The sequence below is a fragment of the Aythya marila genome (genome assembly GCF_965140915.1).
Source record: "Aythya marila genome assembly, chromosome: 14".
Classification (NCBI taxonomy): Eukaryota; Metazoa; Chordata; class Aves; order Anseriformes; family Anatidae; genus Aythya; species Aythya marila.
In genome coordinates, this window is record NC_139055.1 from 13014741 (window position 1) to 13031914 (window position 17174).

The 17174-nt window shown below is 58.5% G+C and overlaps 1 protein-coding gene across 1 annotated transcript; it reads left to right on the forward strand.

Annotated features, from left to right (window-relative positions):
- Positions 1 to 10905: 10905 nt before the first annotated feature.
- Positions 10906 to 12137, forward strand: HAND1 (heart and neural crest derivatives expressed 1; the record flags this gene model as incomplete). The annotated part of the gene is made up of 2 exons (XM_082771420.1): positions 10906 to 11592; positions 12036 to 12137. The coding sequence occupies exons 1-2, from the start codon at positions 11089 to 11091 to the stop codon at positions 12135 to 12137; spliced, it is 606 nt and encodes a 201-aa protein (XP_082627546.1). The 5' UTR covers positions 10906 to 11088.
- Between the last annotated feature and the right edge of the window lie 5037 nt (positions 12138 to 17174).

The window sequence follows — 17174 nt, forward strand, 5'->3', positions numbered from 1 at the left end:
ATGTGCTTCTCCGGCCGAGGTCTCCATGCGCTCCGTGCACATCTGGCTACCGCCCGCCTCTTCCAGACCTTTCTTCTCTCCGCGGGTTATCTAAAGGGGAAGGAAGCCTGAAAGCTGACTCTGTCCTCCAGGGCCATGTTCATTCCTCGGTGTTCCCGAGGGAGGATTTGGCAGTAAGGAGCGTCGTGGAAAGGAATGTCCCCTGATGGACAGGGCTTAATGGGACACCTCGGCACGCACCGCCCGGCAGAGAGGCCAGGGGCACAAACCCCAACCCCGTCCCCGGTGGCATCCCCACACCCTGCCAGCCCCAGCAGCCTCCCTGGCCTGTTTTGGCCAGTGTGGAGAGGGGATGCTTGGGGTGGGAGGATGCAGGAGGATGTTTGAGGATGAGGGAGGATGCAGGAGGATGGGGGAGGACGCAGGAGGATGCCCGTGCTCACGCTCAGGGCAGACGCTCTCCTACCAGACACCTCTGCACAAGCATCGGTACCTCTGGATGCACGGGCTCTGCAGACTCCAAACGCGGAGAAATGTTTGACAGAGCAGCATACGTATTCCAAACATCGTTTGATTCATGTTTTAAAGTCCCACTTGCAAGCATACTTCCACAGCTTGGACATCAATCACTGCAAATATGTTCTTATAAACAAAGCAATACAGACTGACTGTCTCTTCCACCCCTACCATATGCAGGTCACCGGGCAGCACCCCGAGGAGAGGCTTTTTCCAGCGCATCTGAGCCTGCCCCTGGCAGCAGCCACCACAGGTAGCTTGGGAAAAAGCAACGGGAAACCTATTACTGGTGCCATGCTGTTACCTAAGGGCCTGGTAGTCCAAAACAAGGCAGCTGAGTCCTCCACTGCTGCCACGAGGATGACATGGTGCCGATGGGTGGCTGTCCTCCCAGTGCCCAGCTGTCCCTTCAGCTCCTCACCTCCATCACTCAGATCCCCCAAATACACACCAGGCAGGGATGGGAATGCTGTAGAAAGGACAGAGCATTTCCCAGCACCCAGGGTTTCCCCGTTCGGCTGCATGTTTGTATGCTTATTGAGGGCAGGAGCATCATTTCATTTCATTCTTCAGCCCTTGAGGTCTGATGGTTGCATCTAATGCCTGGTCACTAAGAAATTCCTCCTGCAGACCTGTGGATTTTGAAGCCTTTACAAACCAAACTCTGCTTAGGGCACTCTGTGAAGCGCAGAATCCCGCCGGTAGGCAACTCTCCCCCTCCTCAGCCTTCTGTTTAGGAAAAATAAATAGGAAAGAATCCAGCAGCGGCGCTTTCCTCCTGCTGCGCGAGATGGATCGGCGCTCACAACCGCAGAAAAAACCTTCCCAACGTGATCCAGCCCAGCACTTTGTCCTGAAATGCTCTGCTACGTATAAATAAATGGCTCCTCTGGAGCAGGGTGACACATTCCAGCTCCAGACAGTGACACTGACGGATGGAATCAGCCTGGAAGTTTAACGGGAACATGGCGCTGGTGGAGCCGGCAAAGGGAAATTTATGGGGGATTTGACAGAGGAAGAGGAAAAACACTGGCGTTTGCTGCTCAGGGCGAGGAGGACGGGCCAGGACCCAGCTCAGCGAGGTGTGGTTTGTCATGGCAGCTCGGGAGCGGGTCTGGCGGCTGTCCCTCTGTCCCCAGGGCAGCAAAGGGGTCCGGTGCTGATTGTTGGTCATGAAACAACATCCAGGAAACCAGCCGGTGCCCCAGCTCTCCATTTCTGACACATATATTTGGGATTTTCCTCCCCCGGCCTCACACCACAGCTCTGCAGGCCCTGCAGCATCTCTGGCTGCATCTCGCCTGAGTCAGCCCGCAGCGGCTGCGATGGCCCCAGATAGCAGCAAGGGGCTCGGCCAGAGGGCTGCAGGGGGGCGATTAGCGAGGAGACAGCTCCTGTCTGCTCCCACAGGGGGCCGGGGGAGGCTCGGCCAGCTGGGGGCTGATCTGCTCCGGGGCATTTCCCCATGGGGCGGCGGTGACAGAGGCGTGCGGCCAGCCCTGTCCTGCCAGGCGCCAGGGCAGGAGGGGGGGAAAAAATGTCATTGCTGCTCTAGGGAGACTGACTGGGCTCATTATCAGCACAGGAGGAACTTGGGCAGAGGGGCAAATAGAAGTTTCTTTGACTGGTGAGGTGTTTTTTCCTCAGCACGGCACGCTCAGCTGCACCGCTCATAAGCCTCCTGCTGCTCCAGGCCCAGAGCGACCGCTCTCCCCCAAATCCTAGTTGGATTTAACGCCAGTGACTGTGGGCCTGGTGCAGCCCATTGGGGCCTTATTCTGTGTCCAGCAGTTTTGCTCCCAGCCACTGCTCCGGCCTCCATTTCTGTGCCTATTTGTACCCCTACAAATACATCGGGGCAGCGCGAGCTCACCGGGAAGCTGTGGGGAAGTTACCTTCATTCGGTGGGGATGTGTGTGAGAGAGGGGGAGAAATGGCTTCCTCGTCCCACATGCTGAATAATAACATCCATATGAAGAAAGCCAAGGACCGAGCAGGGGAAAGGGACCGGCAGAGGCCTTTATCTGGCATAATCAGAGAAAGATCAGCTGCGGCACGCGAGGGAAACCCGCCGCACACAGGAGACCCAGCCCATCTAAGGTTTCGGCTCTGGTTAATGACACTGTAAATTAGGCCTGTCATCTTCAGAAATGATATTTCTTTCGGTTTCGGCTCGAGAAAACAACAACAACCCTCCAAAAGGGAGATGTGGCAGCAGCAAGGCCTGGCCCCCACCTCCTCCCGGGCGAGGGGACATGAGGAGCAGCACCCTTATAGCTGGACAGGTTCGCCCCCATCCGTGCTGATGGTGTTTGCCAGAGGGCAGGGCAGGGAGCTCAGCCATCAGGCTGGGTTTTGGGGAGCCAGCTGCATGACAAACATAGCCAAAGACCCCATAGAGAGGCATTTATGCCCAAATTGGGGTCTGATGGCACTCACTGGGAGGGCGGCCCTCCAGCTAACTGAGCTCTTGTCCCTCTGTATTTTAATATATATTAATATATATTAATATATTAAAATATATATTAAAATATATATTAATATATATTAATATATTAAAATATATTTTAATATATATTAATATAAATATATTCCTACAATATATATATATATATAATATATGTATATGATATTGTTGATGTTTTAATTGCAGCCTTAGGAATTACCGGGATTTTTTGGGAGTGGATCATCTAAAAACAAGGATTTTACGAAGGGGTCTTGACGGCACCTCCTTGGAAAAGGCTGCTTGTTCGCCCACGAATCAGGCCCCAAACGCAGCTGAACCCAGAGCCAGGCTTCTGCTGCCCTCTGCCAGCGCTGGCAGCAGCAAGGGAGAAGGCAAAACGCCGCCAGTGCCCCTCTCCTCGCCTGGATTCTGTAAAAACATCCCCGGCGAGACAGAGGGCGGGTTTCGGGGCATTTATAGCGTAAAACAAACCTCTTTCTTTCGCCCAAACAAGATGCTTCCTGCAGAAATGGCTTTTATTTATTTTATTTTTTCTTTTACTGGTTTCTCAAAGGGGAGGACTGGTTTGCATGAAGCTGCCCCAAATGTTTCCAAGCAAAGTTTAACAGAAAACTGGAGTTTCGATTAAAGACATTTTAATGGGGATGGCTTGTTTTCCCTTCACGTTCACTTTCTGGGAAACAAGGAGCCAGGAGCAGAAATATCTTCAGCTCAAAGCAAAGTATTTTGTTTCATTTTTGAGAAGTGTGGGGTGGGGAACATCAGCATTTTTACAGAAGTGTTTTCCTCCCAATAAGCTAGATTTTAAGCTTTTTTTTTTTTTTTTTTCCAGAGCACGTTAGGAGGGCTCAGACACCAACATACAATAAATGTACTCATTATTCTCCACAGCTCTGGATTTACTTTTCCATTCCCAGCACATCCCCAGCTGGGACACCCCAAAAGCCATGCATGGGGTGCTGGGGTGGCTGCCCACTGCAGATAACAGCATCACGTTCACCACCTCCTTGGGCACTGTGTGGGGCCAGCATGTCTGCAATGCTTCTCCCATGGGGTATTTTGGGAGCACATTCCGACGGGATGGGGATGAACCAGGCAGTTGGGACAGCCCCTCCTGCCACCCCCCTCCTTATCGTGCAGGTTTGCACCTATAAAAGCCGGGATGGCGAGGCAGAGGCTTGGGTACAACCAGTGATCAACACAAATTTTCTGTGCTGAAATGTTTTAACCAAAGATACGGTTGCTTTGCAGATCTCCAGATTTTTACTTCTCCCCATTTTATTTTATTTTTTTTTTAAATCATAAACCCAAACTCAAAGAAACAACAAAACTGACTGACCCCCAGCTCCTTCGCCATCTCCTCCCCCCAAGCTTTTCATCCTAAAAAGGAAAATATTTGCAGCCCTGGTCTGATCCCGGCTGCGCTCCTGCTTCTGCCATCTCCCGCTTATGAAATGGGAAAGGAGGGTGGAAAAAAGCACTAAAATTATTTAAAACCCCCAGCCCCCAAATAATTTTCAGTTGTGAAAAAGTCTTAGCAGATGCTTGTTAATTTTTAAAATCATCACAAATGGCAGAGAATGAACCTGGTCTTGAAAAACCAGCCTGCACCACTTGCTGCAGCCTTACAGCAGCCTGGTGGCTGTACAAATCTGGGGACAGCGGGGTCCCCGTGCTCCCCGACCCCCAGCTCCATCCCAGCCCCTCTTTACCCCTTTTCCCTAGATCTCGCCCCCCCAAACCTCGAGTTTCCTTCAGGTTTTCATCTTTGCTCAGCTTCATTTCCTGCCTCCGGCTTTGGAACCTCCTGACCACTTTAATAAATTTGTGGCATCTGCCTTTTCTCTGCTTAACGCAGGGTGCTTCGTCTGCATTTTTTCCCCCACCACATTTGAAGAGGCGCACGAGCCGCTCACACTCACGGGATAGCAGCAGGGGAACGGGTCCGTTTGGGCTGATAAAGCCAATTCTTGTTACACTTCTTGTGAACCTGCACCAGGAGCTGTAGGGATAAACCAGGCTCCAAGAAGGGTTTATATCAGGAGGCATAACACTAGTGCTGGTCTAATGTGGGGGCACTGGTTCCCATCCATCAGTATCCCCAGCAACTGGATCATTTGGGGCAGGCGGCTGCAGCTGAGCCGCACAGCCGTGGCAAATCTGCAGATTTTGGTAGGGAGCAGGGCTTGGGGTGTCTCGGAGAGGCTGGGCTGCCTGTAGGAAAGCAGCCCCTCTGCCCCCAGACAGCGGAGAAGCTATTCCTGCACCAGGGAGAGAGGAGCATCCACACTAATAATGCCCCCAAACAGAGATTGTTCTTATTGCTGTGTAGTGCTGGGAAGGCTTAGCCCAGATCATGGCACCAGGAGCTCTGCAAAGGGACCTGGAATTGCTCCAGACCACTTCTAGTCCAAATGTAGTAGAAAACCACGGTGGCTAGGCATGGAGAGGAGGGTGGGAAGCCCCAGTCCTCAGAAATGCTCTGAGCCTAGGGGACCGTGGGCAAGGCACCTGGCACCACCAGGAGGGCAGACGGAAGGGGAGAAGCTCCCCACACCGCAGCCCCTCGCCTTTTTCCACGCACATGCGGGCGAGGCAACCCAAACCTGCGCTCCCGTCAGGACGAAGGGAAAGTTGGAGGCACCGGCCCGGCTCTCACCCACCCGGATCCAGCAGCTTGTCTCCAGCCATGCCCCAAACCAGATGCTGGAGACGAAGACGCCAGGAGCTGCCTTAATAAGCGATTATGCAATCCTTCTCGCATGGAGGAAATGTCTTTCCCAATCCCCAGCCATTAGCAGTTGGCTTATGCCCTGGAGCATGACATTTTAGAGCCCTTGTAAATTTGCTTCAGGAGTGGAAAGAGTACGGAGGAGGGGCGGGCGCTGGTTTTTGTCAGGGACCTGCACCAGCCCGTGGCTCCTCGCCGCCTCTCCCTGCAGCCGGGGAGATGCCACCAAACCCACAGGCGGCCCCAAACCCACTGCAGGGCACCTCCTGCAGCTGCCCTGAGGGGCTCAGTGAGGTCTCAGCAGGGAATTTGGGTGGGAGGCTGAGGATTTAGGGCAGCAGCACGGCTCCTGCTTCATTGCTCAGGTTCCTTCTGGATGAGGATAGGCCACTTGGAGCTGACCAGAGTGGCTCTCCTTGCGCACAGGGTATCTGTACCACAACCTGGCGCTCACAGATCCTTTCTTCCATATTTTTCAACTGTGTGCCCATATCAGGTAATGGAAAATAAAGAGAAAATCCCCTCTGTGGCAGGTAGAGGCCCCTTCCACTGATTTCATTAGGCATCAGCTCAGGGAACGGCACTGGCTGAAGCGAGACTCGGGGCACCCTTGCCAGCTCAGAGCAGAGATTTGGGGATGGGTTATAGCAGGGAGAGCCGAGGCTGCCACGAAATCCCCCTCCCGCCTATTGTTTGCGTCCAAACGCAACTGCAAATTGACACGGGACGTCTTTGGGGATCGGCCCTGCTCCGTCAGCACAATGAGCCGTTGTTGATACGGCCGCAGCAATTTTCCAGGTTAATTTATGGCCGCCACACCCCATTAGCGGCAATAAATGTGGAGCCCGGTTTTGCCGAAATTGTGAGTTACGATTTTTCAAATAAATACATTTTCCTATAAACCAGCGCTCTGTTTAGCTTGACTGTTCCTCACAGACACATCCATCTACATAAAATACACAGGAGAGGAAGCTGAGCTGTGACTTTGCTCTGATGACATAAAAACTTCTGTAAACACGATGTCATTTGCAGTACGCACGAGGAGAGAGGAAAAAAATAAACACCGAGCGCCTGGCGCATCCCTTCAGGAGCACATGGAAAATTTAATAATCTTTTTTCCATAAAGCTTTGTTTTCCTTTTGATTTATCCAGACAAGGCAGGGGCTGCTTGGCCATAAATAGATTGTATTTCTCGAGAGGCAATGGTTGCAGTCATCCTTTATGTGGCGGGGAGGGCAGGCGCGGGAGACGTGTATACAGAGGAGATGCCAGGGATAGCTGCTGGGAACAGGGGGGCTCGGGCTCGGCACGCCACGGCCACCGCAACGGGATGTGCCTGGGGGTGAGGAGCCATGGGGTTTGTCCCCAGATTCCCCCCCCTTTCCTTTGGCAGGGCTTTGGCAAGCAGCAGCCTGTCCCCGCGCTCGCTTAATAGTTTGGGAAGGAAAGGAAAACCCTTTTGGAGTCCTCTCCAGAAGTCTAGGGAGGCCGAGAGCTCTGTGCTGCTGTCACCTTGCTGCAGCAAGCACTCAGGGACAGAATTTGGGGTTGGGAAGGCAGCGGGACGAGGAGGGGCTGTGGCTGTGCCTGTTCAGCTTTGGGAGAGCCGTGCTGTGCCCCAGGTCCTTCGCCCTGCGTTTCCAAAAGCCCAGCTGCGTGGGCACATCCCGGCGGCCTCACCGGTGCCGTGACAGCAGCAGCGGGGCCACAAGCAGCAGGTTTGGAGCCAGGGCAGGGACAGGCAGCAGCTCTGCAAGGGCTGTGCGGTGCTCTGCTGTGATGCTGCAGCACCTCGCCTGGGTGCAAGCAGCCCCCGTGCCTCCAGCACTCATCTGTGCACCCGGGCAGGGTTTCAAAGCTGCAGCGCTTGGAGCCAGCCCCGCTCCACCCCATAAACCCTCCCCAGAACCACGGCCCGCCCTGCCTCAGTTTCCCCAGGCCTTCTGCAGCCGTTCCCTGAGGCCCGGAGGAGCAGCCAGGCTGGGAGGTGCTGAGTGATTATTATTGCATTATTCCAGGCCGGTGCTATAAATACCCGGGGGCACCTTCAGACACAACCCAGCTGCCCCGGGCTCAGCCCCGCTCCTGCAGGGGGGGCTCGGAGGCACGGCTGGGTGCGGAGCTACCCGGGGGCACGGCCTGCCCGGGGTGGGGGGCACAACCCCATGGGGAGGGGGGCATTGGGGCCGGATCCTTCCCGGCGGCGCCCCTGCAGGGAGACGCTAGCGGGGAAGACAAGGGGAATATTTTACGGGGCCGCAATGTAAACAGAGCTGGAGCAGAGCCCCTTTTTATGGAGTCCCTGTCCTGCCAGGGCATCTGCCAAGGCCCTGATTTACGCTCCTATTTAGATAAGGGAGCAGGGGAGGGGGGAGCAGAGCTGGCGTCAAAGTCACAGGACACCCTGCGCTGCCGCGCGCCGGGCACTGATAAGGAGGTGGCCGAGGGTTTGGGGCCGAATCCGCAGCCCCGCACGGGGCAGGTGATGGGAGCTGAGCGGGGCGGCTCCCGGGGTGCCGGGGGCTGCAGAGACCCTCGATAACCTCCCCCCGTGGCCATGTGTGGCACCGGCCCCCTCGCCCCTGGCCGGCTGCGAGGGCAGGAAGCCTTTCCCCGGGAAGGATTTGAAGGAAAACAGGTGGAGAGAAACCCGGCTCCTCCGCGATGCGAGCCGTAAATCGCCCGATCCGAAACGCTCGGCGTTTCCCCCCAATCACGAGCGGGGAGACGTGAAATTAAAGAAACTCACCAAAAGCTTGAGACGTGCTAAATTTGGACGCCATGACAAAGGCAGTCTGGTTTGATTTAGAAGGTGTCGGAGTGAAAAGGGCTCCGGTTTTATTATTTTATTAAAACGCGAAAAGATTAGAACGATTTTCCAAAGGAAAAGCACCACGCTGGTCCCACTATTTGCTCAGCTGAGCCCCTCCAAAAAGCACAGGGTGCGGGGACCTCTTTTTTGAGGGGGGATAAAGCAAGATAACGCCCCGGCTGGGGCTGGGCTCACTTCCCTCTGGTGTTGCTGGGCCGAGGCGATGCTGTAACGCCTGGCTCCGGCAGGATGAGGTTGTCAGCAGGCTGTGCAGTGCCGGGCTCTGGTGATGGGAGGTTTTTGGGCAGCCCCCAGCCCGGTGGTTTGCTGAATCAGGGCTTTTTGGGGCTGGGGAGGGGCTCGGTGAGGAGGGTGGTGATTGCCAGGGGGACCCGGGCACCGTAGGCGATGCTGTGCCCGCACCCTGCAGCTCTCCCAGGCAGGCACCAGCACCCCACGGCCCCACGCAGGGCTCGGGGATCCCACCCAGACCCCGGTTTGGGAGGGAATGGGGCAGTGTGGGGGGGACACGATGACTTATCCAAGGCCCGACTCCAACGGTGGGGTAATCACTAGCAAATGTTTGCAGGGCGCTTGTATAAAGTGGGAGGAGAAGCGGGGGGGGCTTTGCATCATCTAAGAAAAAAGCAGGGGGGTGAAGCGGGGCTGAGCCAGTTTGCTCCCCCCCAGCCGCTGGGGCCCGGCAGCAGCAGAGACCCCCTCGCACCCTGCCCCGGCTGACCGGGGTGGGGGCTGGCCCCCGGCCTCCTGCCTTTGCAACTCGCCTTGTAAGAGCTAACGATGGAAAATCCGAGGCATTTAAGTGGCTCCCGAATCCGCCCGGGAACCGTGATTGAGAGAAGTCAAATAAAATTTGTCATCTTTAAAATGCAGGAGGACGTTAATGGTGTGTTAGCCCGGATGATTAATACAAGCGCCTGCAAACAACCCTCCAACGTTTCCACCCTCCGCTGCAAGATGAATCGCTGCAAAGCGCCGCTAATCGCTAACATACCTCGGGCCCAAAGCCCCTTCCTGCCCCGCCGTGCCGCGATCGCCACCGCAGTGCCCAGGCTGTCCTCACTGGGACAAACTGGGGAAGGAGCAGGGGTCAGTCCCAGCATCACCTGGCCGGGCTGGGACCTGGGTGCTGTCACCCCAGCAGCCGTCACCCGTGGGTGCAGGGGAGAGCGGGATAACGACCCCAGCAGGGCTCAGGTTTGGGGCTGCAGCGGTTCAGGTTCCCAGCCCCAGTGGGACCCCCTGGGACAGGGTAACGCAGGGCACATCCCCTGAACCCACTGCCCTGTTGTGTTGCATACGTTTGCATGCAGAGTATAATTTTTATGCATTTATATGTGTGCAGTGTCTGGATGGCTGCACACATGTGTGTACGTGCAAGGCCTGCACAGTGCACGTGCACAGATCATGTGTGTGCGTGCAGCCCGGGGGGGTTTGCAGCACCCTGAGCGTGGGTGCGTGCCCGTGAGCTGTGCCCGCAGCCCGTGCCCGTGCCGGTTGTGCTGTGCACAGCCCAGCGAGGCGTGCAGCACCTCCCGCTTGAGACGTGGGGGTCTTTGTGTGAGCAGCACGTGCGCGTCGGACCCGTGTGTGTGCGGCGTGCAGTCGTGCAACGCAGCGGTGTGCTGCACACGCGTGTGCAACGTGCCCCGAGCGATGGGAGCCCACCCCATGCGCCCAGCCTACGGACACCCAAAGGACACCCCGCGGTGCCTTCACCCCACTCCCCGACGTACTCCAAGCACCCTTGGCCCTCCGGGTGCTGCCGTGCCCTCGCCACACTGCATCACGCTCCCGTGGGGTCTCCCCCGTGTGGGTCTGGGTCCCTGTCCCGGGACTGCGGCCCCCAGGGGCTCTCCTGCTCCGGCCGTCGGGGATGCGGCACCCGCGGCTCCCCTGCTGCCACCCCTCGCCCCCCGACGGGCGCTGCGCTCCGGGAAAGGGGGCTCGGGCACCCCCGCAACCGGCAGCAAAAAAGCGAAGGGGATCGAGCGGCGACGGGGCAGGGGCTGGGGTCCCCCCTCGGGTCACTCCTCGTCCCCTTCTCCCCGCGGGCAGGGACCAAGCGGGAGGAGAAAGCGAGCGGCGGAGGTGCGAGCCCAAAGAAACCGAGCCGGGAGCGCGGCGCACGCCCCCCTCCGCCGCCCCGCTCCCCCCGGGGCCCCTGAGCATCCTCCCCTGCCCATTGGCTCCGCGGCGGGGGGGGGAGCCCCGGGGGCCCCCCGGCCCTATATAAAGGCAAAGCTGGGGAGGCTCCAGAAGGGGTTAAAAAAAAAAAAAAAAAAAAAAAAAAAAAGGAAAAAAAAAAAGGAGCCAACAACGAAACAACCCAAACCCCAAAGCCAGCCGCCGCCGCCGCAGCCCCACGGAGGAGCGTCCCGTCGTCGTCGTCGACCTCGTCCTCGTCCCCATCCTCGTCCCCATCCCTGTCCCTGTCCCCGTCCCCCTCCCCGCCGCCCCCAGCCGGGCAGCGCTCCCCGGGCGGCCCCCGCGGCCATGGTGCGGTGCTGAGCGCGGCCCCCGGGGCCAGCGGGGCGGACCATGAACCTGGTGGGGGGCTACCAGCACCACCACCACCACCACCACCACCACATGCTGCACGACCCCTTCCTCTTCGGGCCGGCGGCGCGGTGCCACCAGGAGCGCACCTATTTCCCCGGCTGGGTGCTCAGCCCGGCCGAGGTGGCCCCCGAGCTCCCCGGGCAGAGCCCTAATTACGGCCCCGCCGAGTACGGCCCGGCCGGCCAGGGGAGGCTGGAGGCTCTCAGCGGTCGCCTGGGTCGAAGGAAAGGGGTCGGGGGACCCAAAAAGGAGAGGAGGAGGACGGAGAGCATCAACAGCGCCTTCGCCGAGCTCCGCGAGTGCATCCCCAACGTGCCCGCCGACACCAAGCTCTCCAAAATCAAGACGCTGCGCCTGGCCACCAGCTACATCGCCTACCTGATGGAGGTGCTGGCCAAGGACAGCCAGCCCGGGGACCCCGAGGGCTTCAAAGCCGAGCTGAAGAAGGCCGACGGCCGGGACAACAAGAGGAAAAGGGAGACGGTAAGCGGGGGGCCCGGGCCCCTTCCCCTGCGCTGCCCGGCCCCGCTGCCCAGCGCCCCGCCGGGGCTGGGGGAACACCCAGCCGGAGATTTTGCTTTTTTTTTTTTTTTTTTTTTCCCCTTTTTTCCCCTAGGAAAAAAAAAAAAAAGAATAAAAAAGCGGGGGCTCTCGGCGGAGGAAAAGCCGCCCCGACGGCTCCGGGGCTGCGCTCCCGGCTCCCGGGCGCGTTCCCCGAGGGATTTGGGGCGGGCGGGCGGGGGGCGCTTCGTCCTGCCCCTGTCCCGGCTGCTGCCCGGGGGGAGCCGCGGGTGTCCCCGCTGCAGAAAAAAGCCAAAAAATCAAAAAAAAAGAAAAAAAAAGAAAAAAAAAAAAAGAGAGAAAACAAATCCCCGCTCCGCTCCTCACCGCTCTTTTCTCCCCGTCTCCCCTCCCTCCCGCAGCAGCCCGAGGTCTACTCCTCGCAGCCCTTGGGCCACGGCGAGAAGAAGCTGAAGGGCCGCACGGGGTGGCCCCAGCAGGTCTGGGCTCTGGAACTGAACCCCTGAGCCCCGCTCCATGACCGACCCCTGCCCGGCCCGGCCCGGAGCGCGGCGGCTCCCCCGGGGAACGGGCAGCGGGGCCCCGCCGGGACGCGAGCGAGGGCCGGATCCTGCCCGCCCCGTCGGCGGCCGGGTTTAATCCACCCTTCCTTCGCACCCGCCGCCTTCCTTCTTGCCTTCCTTCCTTCATTCTTCCCTTCCCGAGCCGGGCCGGGCCGGGCCGGTGTCACTCGGTCGCTGCTGTAAAGCCCCGAGCCGCGTGGCTGCGTTGAAACTACCTAGAGGTGCATTTGGGACCGCTCCTGGGCCGGGTTTTCTACCTCAGCTCCGCACGACCACTTCCCGAGGGACCGGGCGCGCCGCAGCACGTATTTAAAAAACTGACTGCTTCGAAACCAGCCGCAAAAGCGAACGAATAAAAACCTAAACTTCATGCAAAGGCCTCCTCTCCTTCCCCGCCGTGCGAAGAGCCGCGGCTCTGCGGCCGAGGTGGTGCTGGAAGGGGCAGGGGAAGGAAGGGGCAGGGGGCTGCAGGGCTCTGGGTACTGTGGGGGCTCCCAGCCGGGCCCCCCGCCTCCATCCCGTGTTGCTGAGGGGTTTTGTGGGGTTGAGGCTGGGTCTTCTGTCGGTGCGCTGCCGCGGGGTCGAGCCGTGCTAAGGGATTGTCTCCGCTACGGCTCAGCCGGGATCCTCCGCACGTCTCCTTCGGGGCTGTTTTTGTGCTGTTTGTGTGGGAACGCTTTGTGTCAAGGCTGCAATGTCCGCAGGGTGAGCGCAGCCATGGGGATGGAGCCGGACCCTGGGAGGGCTCGGCTCTCTGCCCATGTCCTGAAGGGCGGCCGGGGGCAGTGGGTCTCTCGCTGCCTCCTGCTCGCCCCAGGAGCTGGCCGGGTCCCCACCACGGACCCATCCCCGGCCTGCCCCTGCCCTGCAGCCCCTTCCCTGCTGAGCCAGCCCGACCCGCATTCATCCTGGGGAAGGACGGCAGGATGAGGCCTCCCTGCGGGCTGGACGGAGCCCGTTTCATTGCAGCACAGGCACCAACTCCCCGGCCCAATGCAGGACCCTGCTCCCACTGGAAAACCCAGACCCTGCTCCCCCTGCGTGGCTCCGGCACCAGCAGCGCTGTGGCAGCGTGACTGATCCCTGCAGGCGCTGCCTCGGATGTGTTTTGGAAGCTGCAGTGTCCCCTCCTCGCTGTCCCAGCGCGACGGACGCAGCCAGCCGCGGACACGCCGATGCTCACGCAGCCCCAAATCATCCCCGTGCAGCTCTTTTGCTTCTCAGGCATAAATCTTTAATAATCGTTAATAATTAAAGCTGAATCCTCGTTCCTTTATTCCGTGCGGCGGCTTTGTTACCGAGGACTTGCTGCCACGATGTGCGCACAGGGGCTCAGGGCCGGATCCTGCATCCCCAGCCTGGCCCCGCTGCCGTTCCTGGAGATGCCGGGATCAACCCGAACGCTCGTCAGGCTGCGCAGGGCAGAGAACACTAGGATGGGGAAGAGCCAGAAATTAATTGTATGGCTAATACGAGCTGGGAGCGTTCACTTTTCTATTTGAAAACACCTATTTTTTTTGTGACTAATGGCATATTAATAACGATGTGATGTCCATAAGCCAGGACCGTGCCCGTCGGGGTGTGTGCACATCCCCCAAACGGCACGGCTAAAGCTCACCGAGCACCCTGGCTGTGTGCAGCCTCCCCTTGCTCCCGAGCCTCCCCGGCCCCACTTTGTGGCTGTTTCCTCATCTCCTCCACCGAGGCGGAGAGGAAAGCTGCCTCTCGGAGCGGAGCAACCCGCCTGCGGGGGGATTTTTTTTCATTCGGGCCGTAAAAAGTTTAGCGCGGCTCTGACTCCACGAGCGAAGCTAGAACGGGGCCTTTCCAAAAACAAACACATCTGAGGGAGAACGAAAAAAAGAACATTTACAGCAGATCAGCCCCAAATATCCTATTTTATGGCTAAGTTTCACAATCCCTTAAAGGGCTGGCTTTCTACGGGAACGCTCCCAAACCATCTCCATAATGCTGCAATCCAGCGTGCCATAAACGCGCCCAGCCCAGCCCCTGTTTACACGTGCCAGCCCGCATCCCCCTGCCCACATGGCACCACTCGGGGCTGTCCCGTGGCACTGGGTGGGACAAAGGGTTAACGGGGTGCTGGGACTTGCTCTGCTGTGGAGGGTAGGGGACGTGCACAGGAGCCGTGTCCTCAGTCCCAGCCCCACGGGATCTGTTGGGAACATCACTTGCAGCCCGGGGACCCTGCGCTGCCCTACCAAAAGCCTCCGGTGTTTTTTCTTGTGTGGGTTTCCAGCTCTACTCCTGGGACGGGGACAGGCAGCAGAGCGGGCGGTGCTCTGCCCGCAGCGGGGGGATCGCTGCTGCTCTCACCCCGTCTCTGGTGAGCTGTACCTGCCGGCAGCACACTTCTGGGAAATGTCTTGCCCGTGCAAGCTTCCCTCGCTCCTTTGTGATTTTCCAAGCGCAAATGCTCCGTTTCCACTTCCGCAGAGGGTTTCCCTGCCCAGCAAGGGGATTTTCCTGTGAGGTTAGATCAAACGGTGTTTGACAGTGGGTGAAAACGAGCGCTAAACTTTTCCTGTCCCCTTGTGCCACGTTCCTGCCCCAAAGGCAGGCTTTGAATGGGGTGTATTTGCAAGCAGCCCAGTGCCTGGGGATCACCGAGCTGGGGAAAAGCAGACTGGGGGATGCCCCAGAGCAGCCTCGTTTGCTCCCACAGCAAACCCCACCAGCGGGGAGAGAAGCCCCGGCAGCCTCGGAGAGGCAGCAGCCGGTCACTCCCAGCCCCCTTTCCCTCAGCATCCCCTCTTTTTTCCCCCAGAAACATTTCCTGAGTGGCACAAGAACCTCTCACCCACTGGCTCCACGGTTTTGGCCACCTGACAGCAAAGCTCAGTGGCCAGGATCCGCACACCCACGGCTCGACCCTGCCGTGAACTTGATGCCGCGGGGAAGCGGCAGCCTCCCGGGTTGCCCGGGCAGAAGCACACGCTCGCACGGCCGCGGGGCAGCATCCTACGTGCTGCATCCCCTCCGCTGGAATCCAGCCACTGGGGATGGCGGAGGGGACCCCACTGCCCCCTGGCTCCCCACCCAGCCAAAGGGGCAGGAGCTGGGGGCAGCGGGGCCGCTGCACGCTTCCCACCCCACGCTCTGCACCGCCCGAGTTTGGTGCGTGGAGATTTGGCTCCTCGTGTTCTTTCGCATACTTCTGCCTTCCTGCCGAGCCGAGACCCTGCTTGTTGTTGTTGTAGGTATTTATGGGCCTGTTTATCTGATCTCCGGGGAGCCCGGCCTTATCTCAGAAGCAGCGAGGGAAGGGTTACGCTGGACAGCTCGGTAGACAGTATGGAGCCAAATAAAATACCAATCTGACAAAAAAAAAAAAAAAAAAAAAAAAAAAAGGGAAAGAAACACGCAGCCACTGCTCACCCAGGAGTGAGAGGGGAGCTGGAGCAAAACAGCAAGGGCTGGGGGTGTCGGTGCCCCTGCACGGCTGGGGGCAGGGAGGGAAGGGAAGGGAAGGGAAGGCAGAGGGAGAGGCACTGGGGCTGACTGGGCAGGGGCTGTGGGCTGGGACCCAGCTCGGCGCCTGCTGGCACCCGAAACAACGGCAGAGCCGGTCCCCAGCCCCAGCAGGGACTCGCTCAAGGTCGCCCCGAAGGTCACGGCCAGGGCCAGGGCGGCTGCAGTGTCACAGAGCCAGGCCCCGTGTGGTGACACAGGGCAGGGATGGGGGCAGCTGGGCTGGGGGTGTCCCCCAAACCTCTGCATCCCCTGGCTGGGGCCAGCGGGAGCCCCATTTCTGCTCTGCCTGATGTAAAAAGGGGCACAGCACGGCCAGCACAGGCAGGATGGGGCTGGGTGGATGTCCTCGTGCAGGAGGGGACCCCATGCCAAGGGGGGTGTCCCCGCTCCCCAGCCTGCACCCCACTAATTGCCAGCTCTTAAGGAAGCGCCCGACAGTTTTGGGCACTTAGGGTAGCCCCAGCCCCTCTTGGGAAGGGTAATTGGGCCATAATTTGTTTTCGGTGTCAAGATGGCGTCAAAGATAAGACAAAAATCTCCAGGTTTGGGGGCTAAAGAGACAGGAGAAATCCTGACCCGGGGCCGACCTCAGAGGAATGGCCACAAGCCCCAGTGAGTAACATGGCAGGTGAAAGATTTACAGCCAGGGGAGCTTTTTGATCCTCTCCTAACACTCGGAGCCTCTGAGCCCAGTTGCTGGCTCCCAAGTCAGACTGTCTCCTGCCAGTACCACTCAGGTGAAGGTTTGCTGTCCAGCGGAGGGCCCCTCAGTTGCAAAGTTCAGGGCGTTTTTCCTCAAATCTCCATGCCCGGTTCATCACGTGGTTCTGAGACCCACCCAAAGGGAAGATGCATTTCCAACCCGTAGCTGTAGAAAGAGCCTCCAGGCTTGGGAAGACTGCAGCCACGAGGGCAGATAAAGGCTCCCACATTTTTGTTTTTAATTATTTTTAAATAAATTTGGCTTTGTACACTTATGGCTGCCCCTACTTTGATCCACTAGCACTGCCATCTGCCCAGGCTGTATTTCTCCATGCAGCTGCTTGGGCTGGAAGAAAAGTGAGAACAACGTGCCCTTGGACACAAGGTTGTTCCCAAGAACAACGCTTACAAAATGGGCGCACTCACCCCCAGCACCTTGCCCCTACCTCTCCAACACCGACCTTAATTTCTCTGCTCCATGAAGGCCCCTTGTTCAGTGTGGGGTGTTGGGAGAAGCATTCACTCCTCTCACAAGACCTGTGCTTGGAGAGGATTTGGCACACGTGCTTACCATGGCTTTCTCTGCAGAAAGACCATTCCTTGTCCTGCTCAGTGGTGGAGCAACCCTGTCAGCAAGCACCTTCTCCTGCAGTGACCCTGCGTGGCCATTTTCCTGCTGCTCCTCTCCCAGAGCATCTCAGCACGGCCCTCAGGTGAAGCTGGATGACACGTGCCACACAGCAGCTCACTCGTGTCCCACGCAGCAGCTGGGTTTAGGCTCCA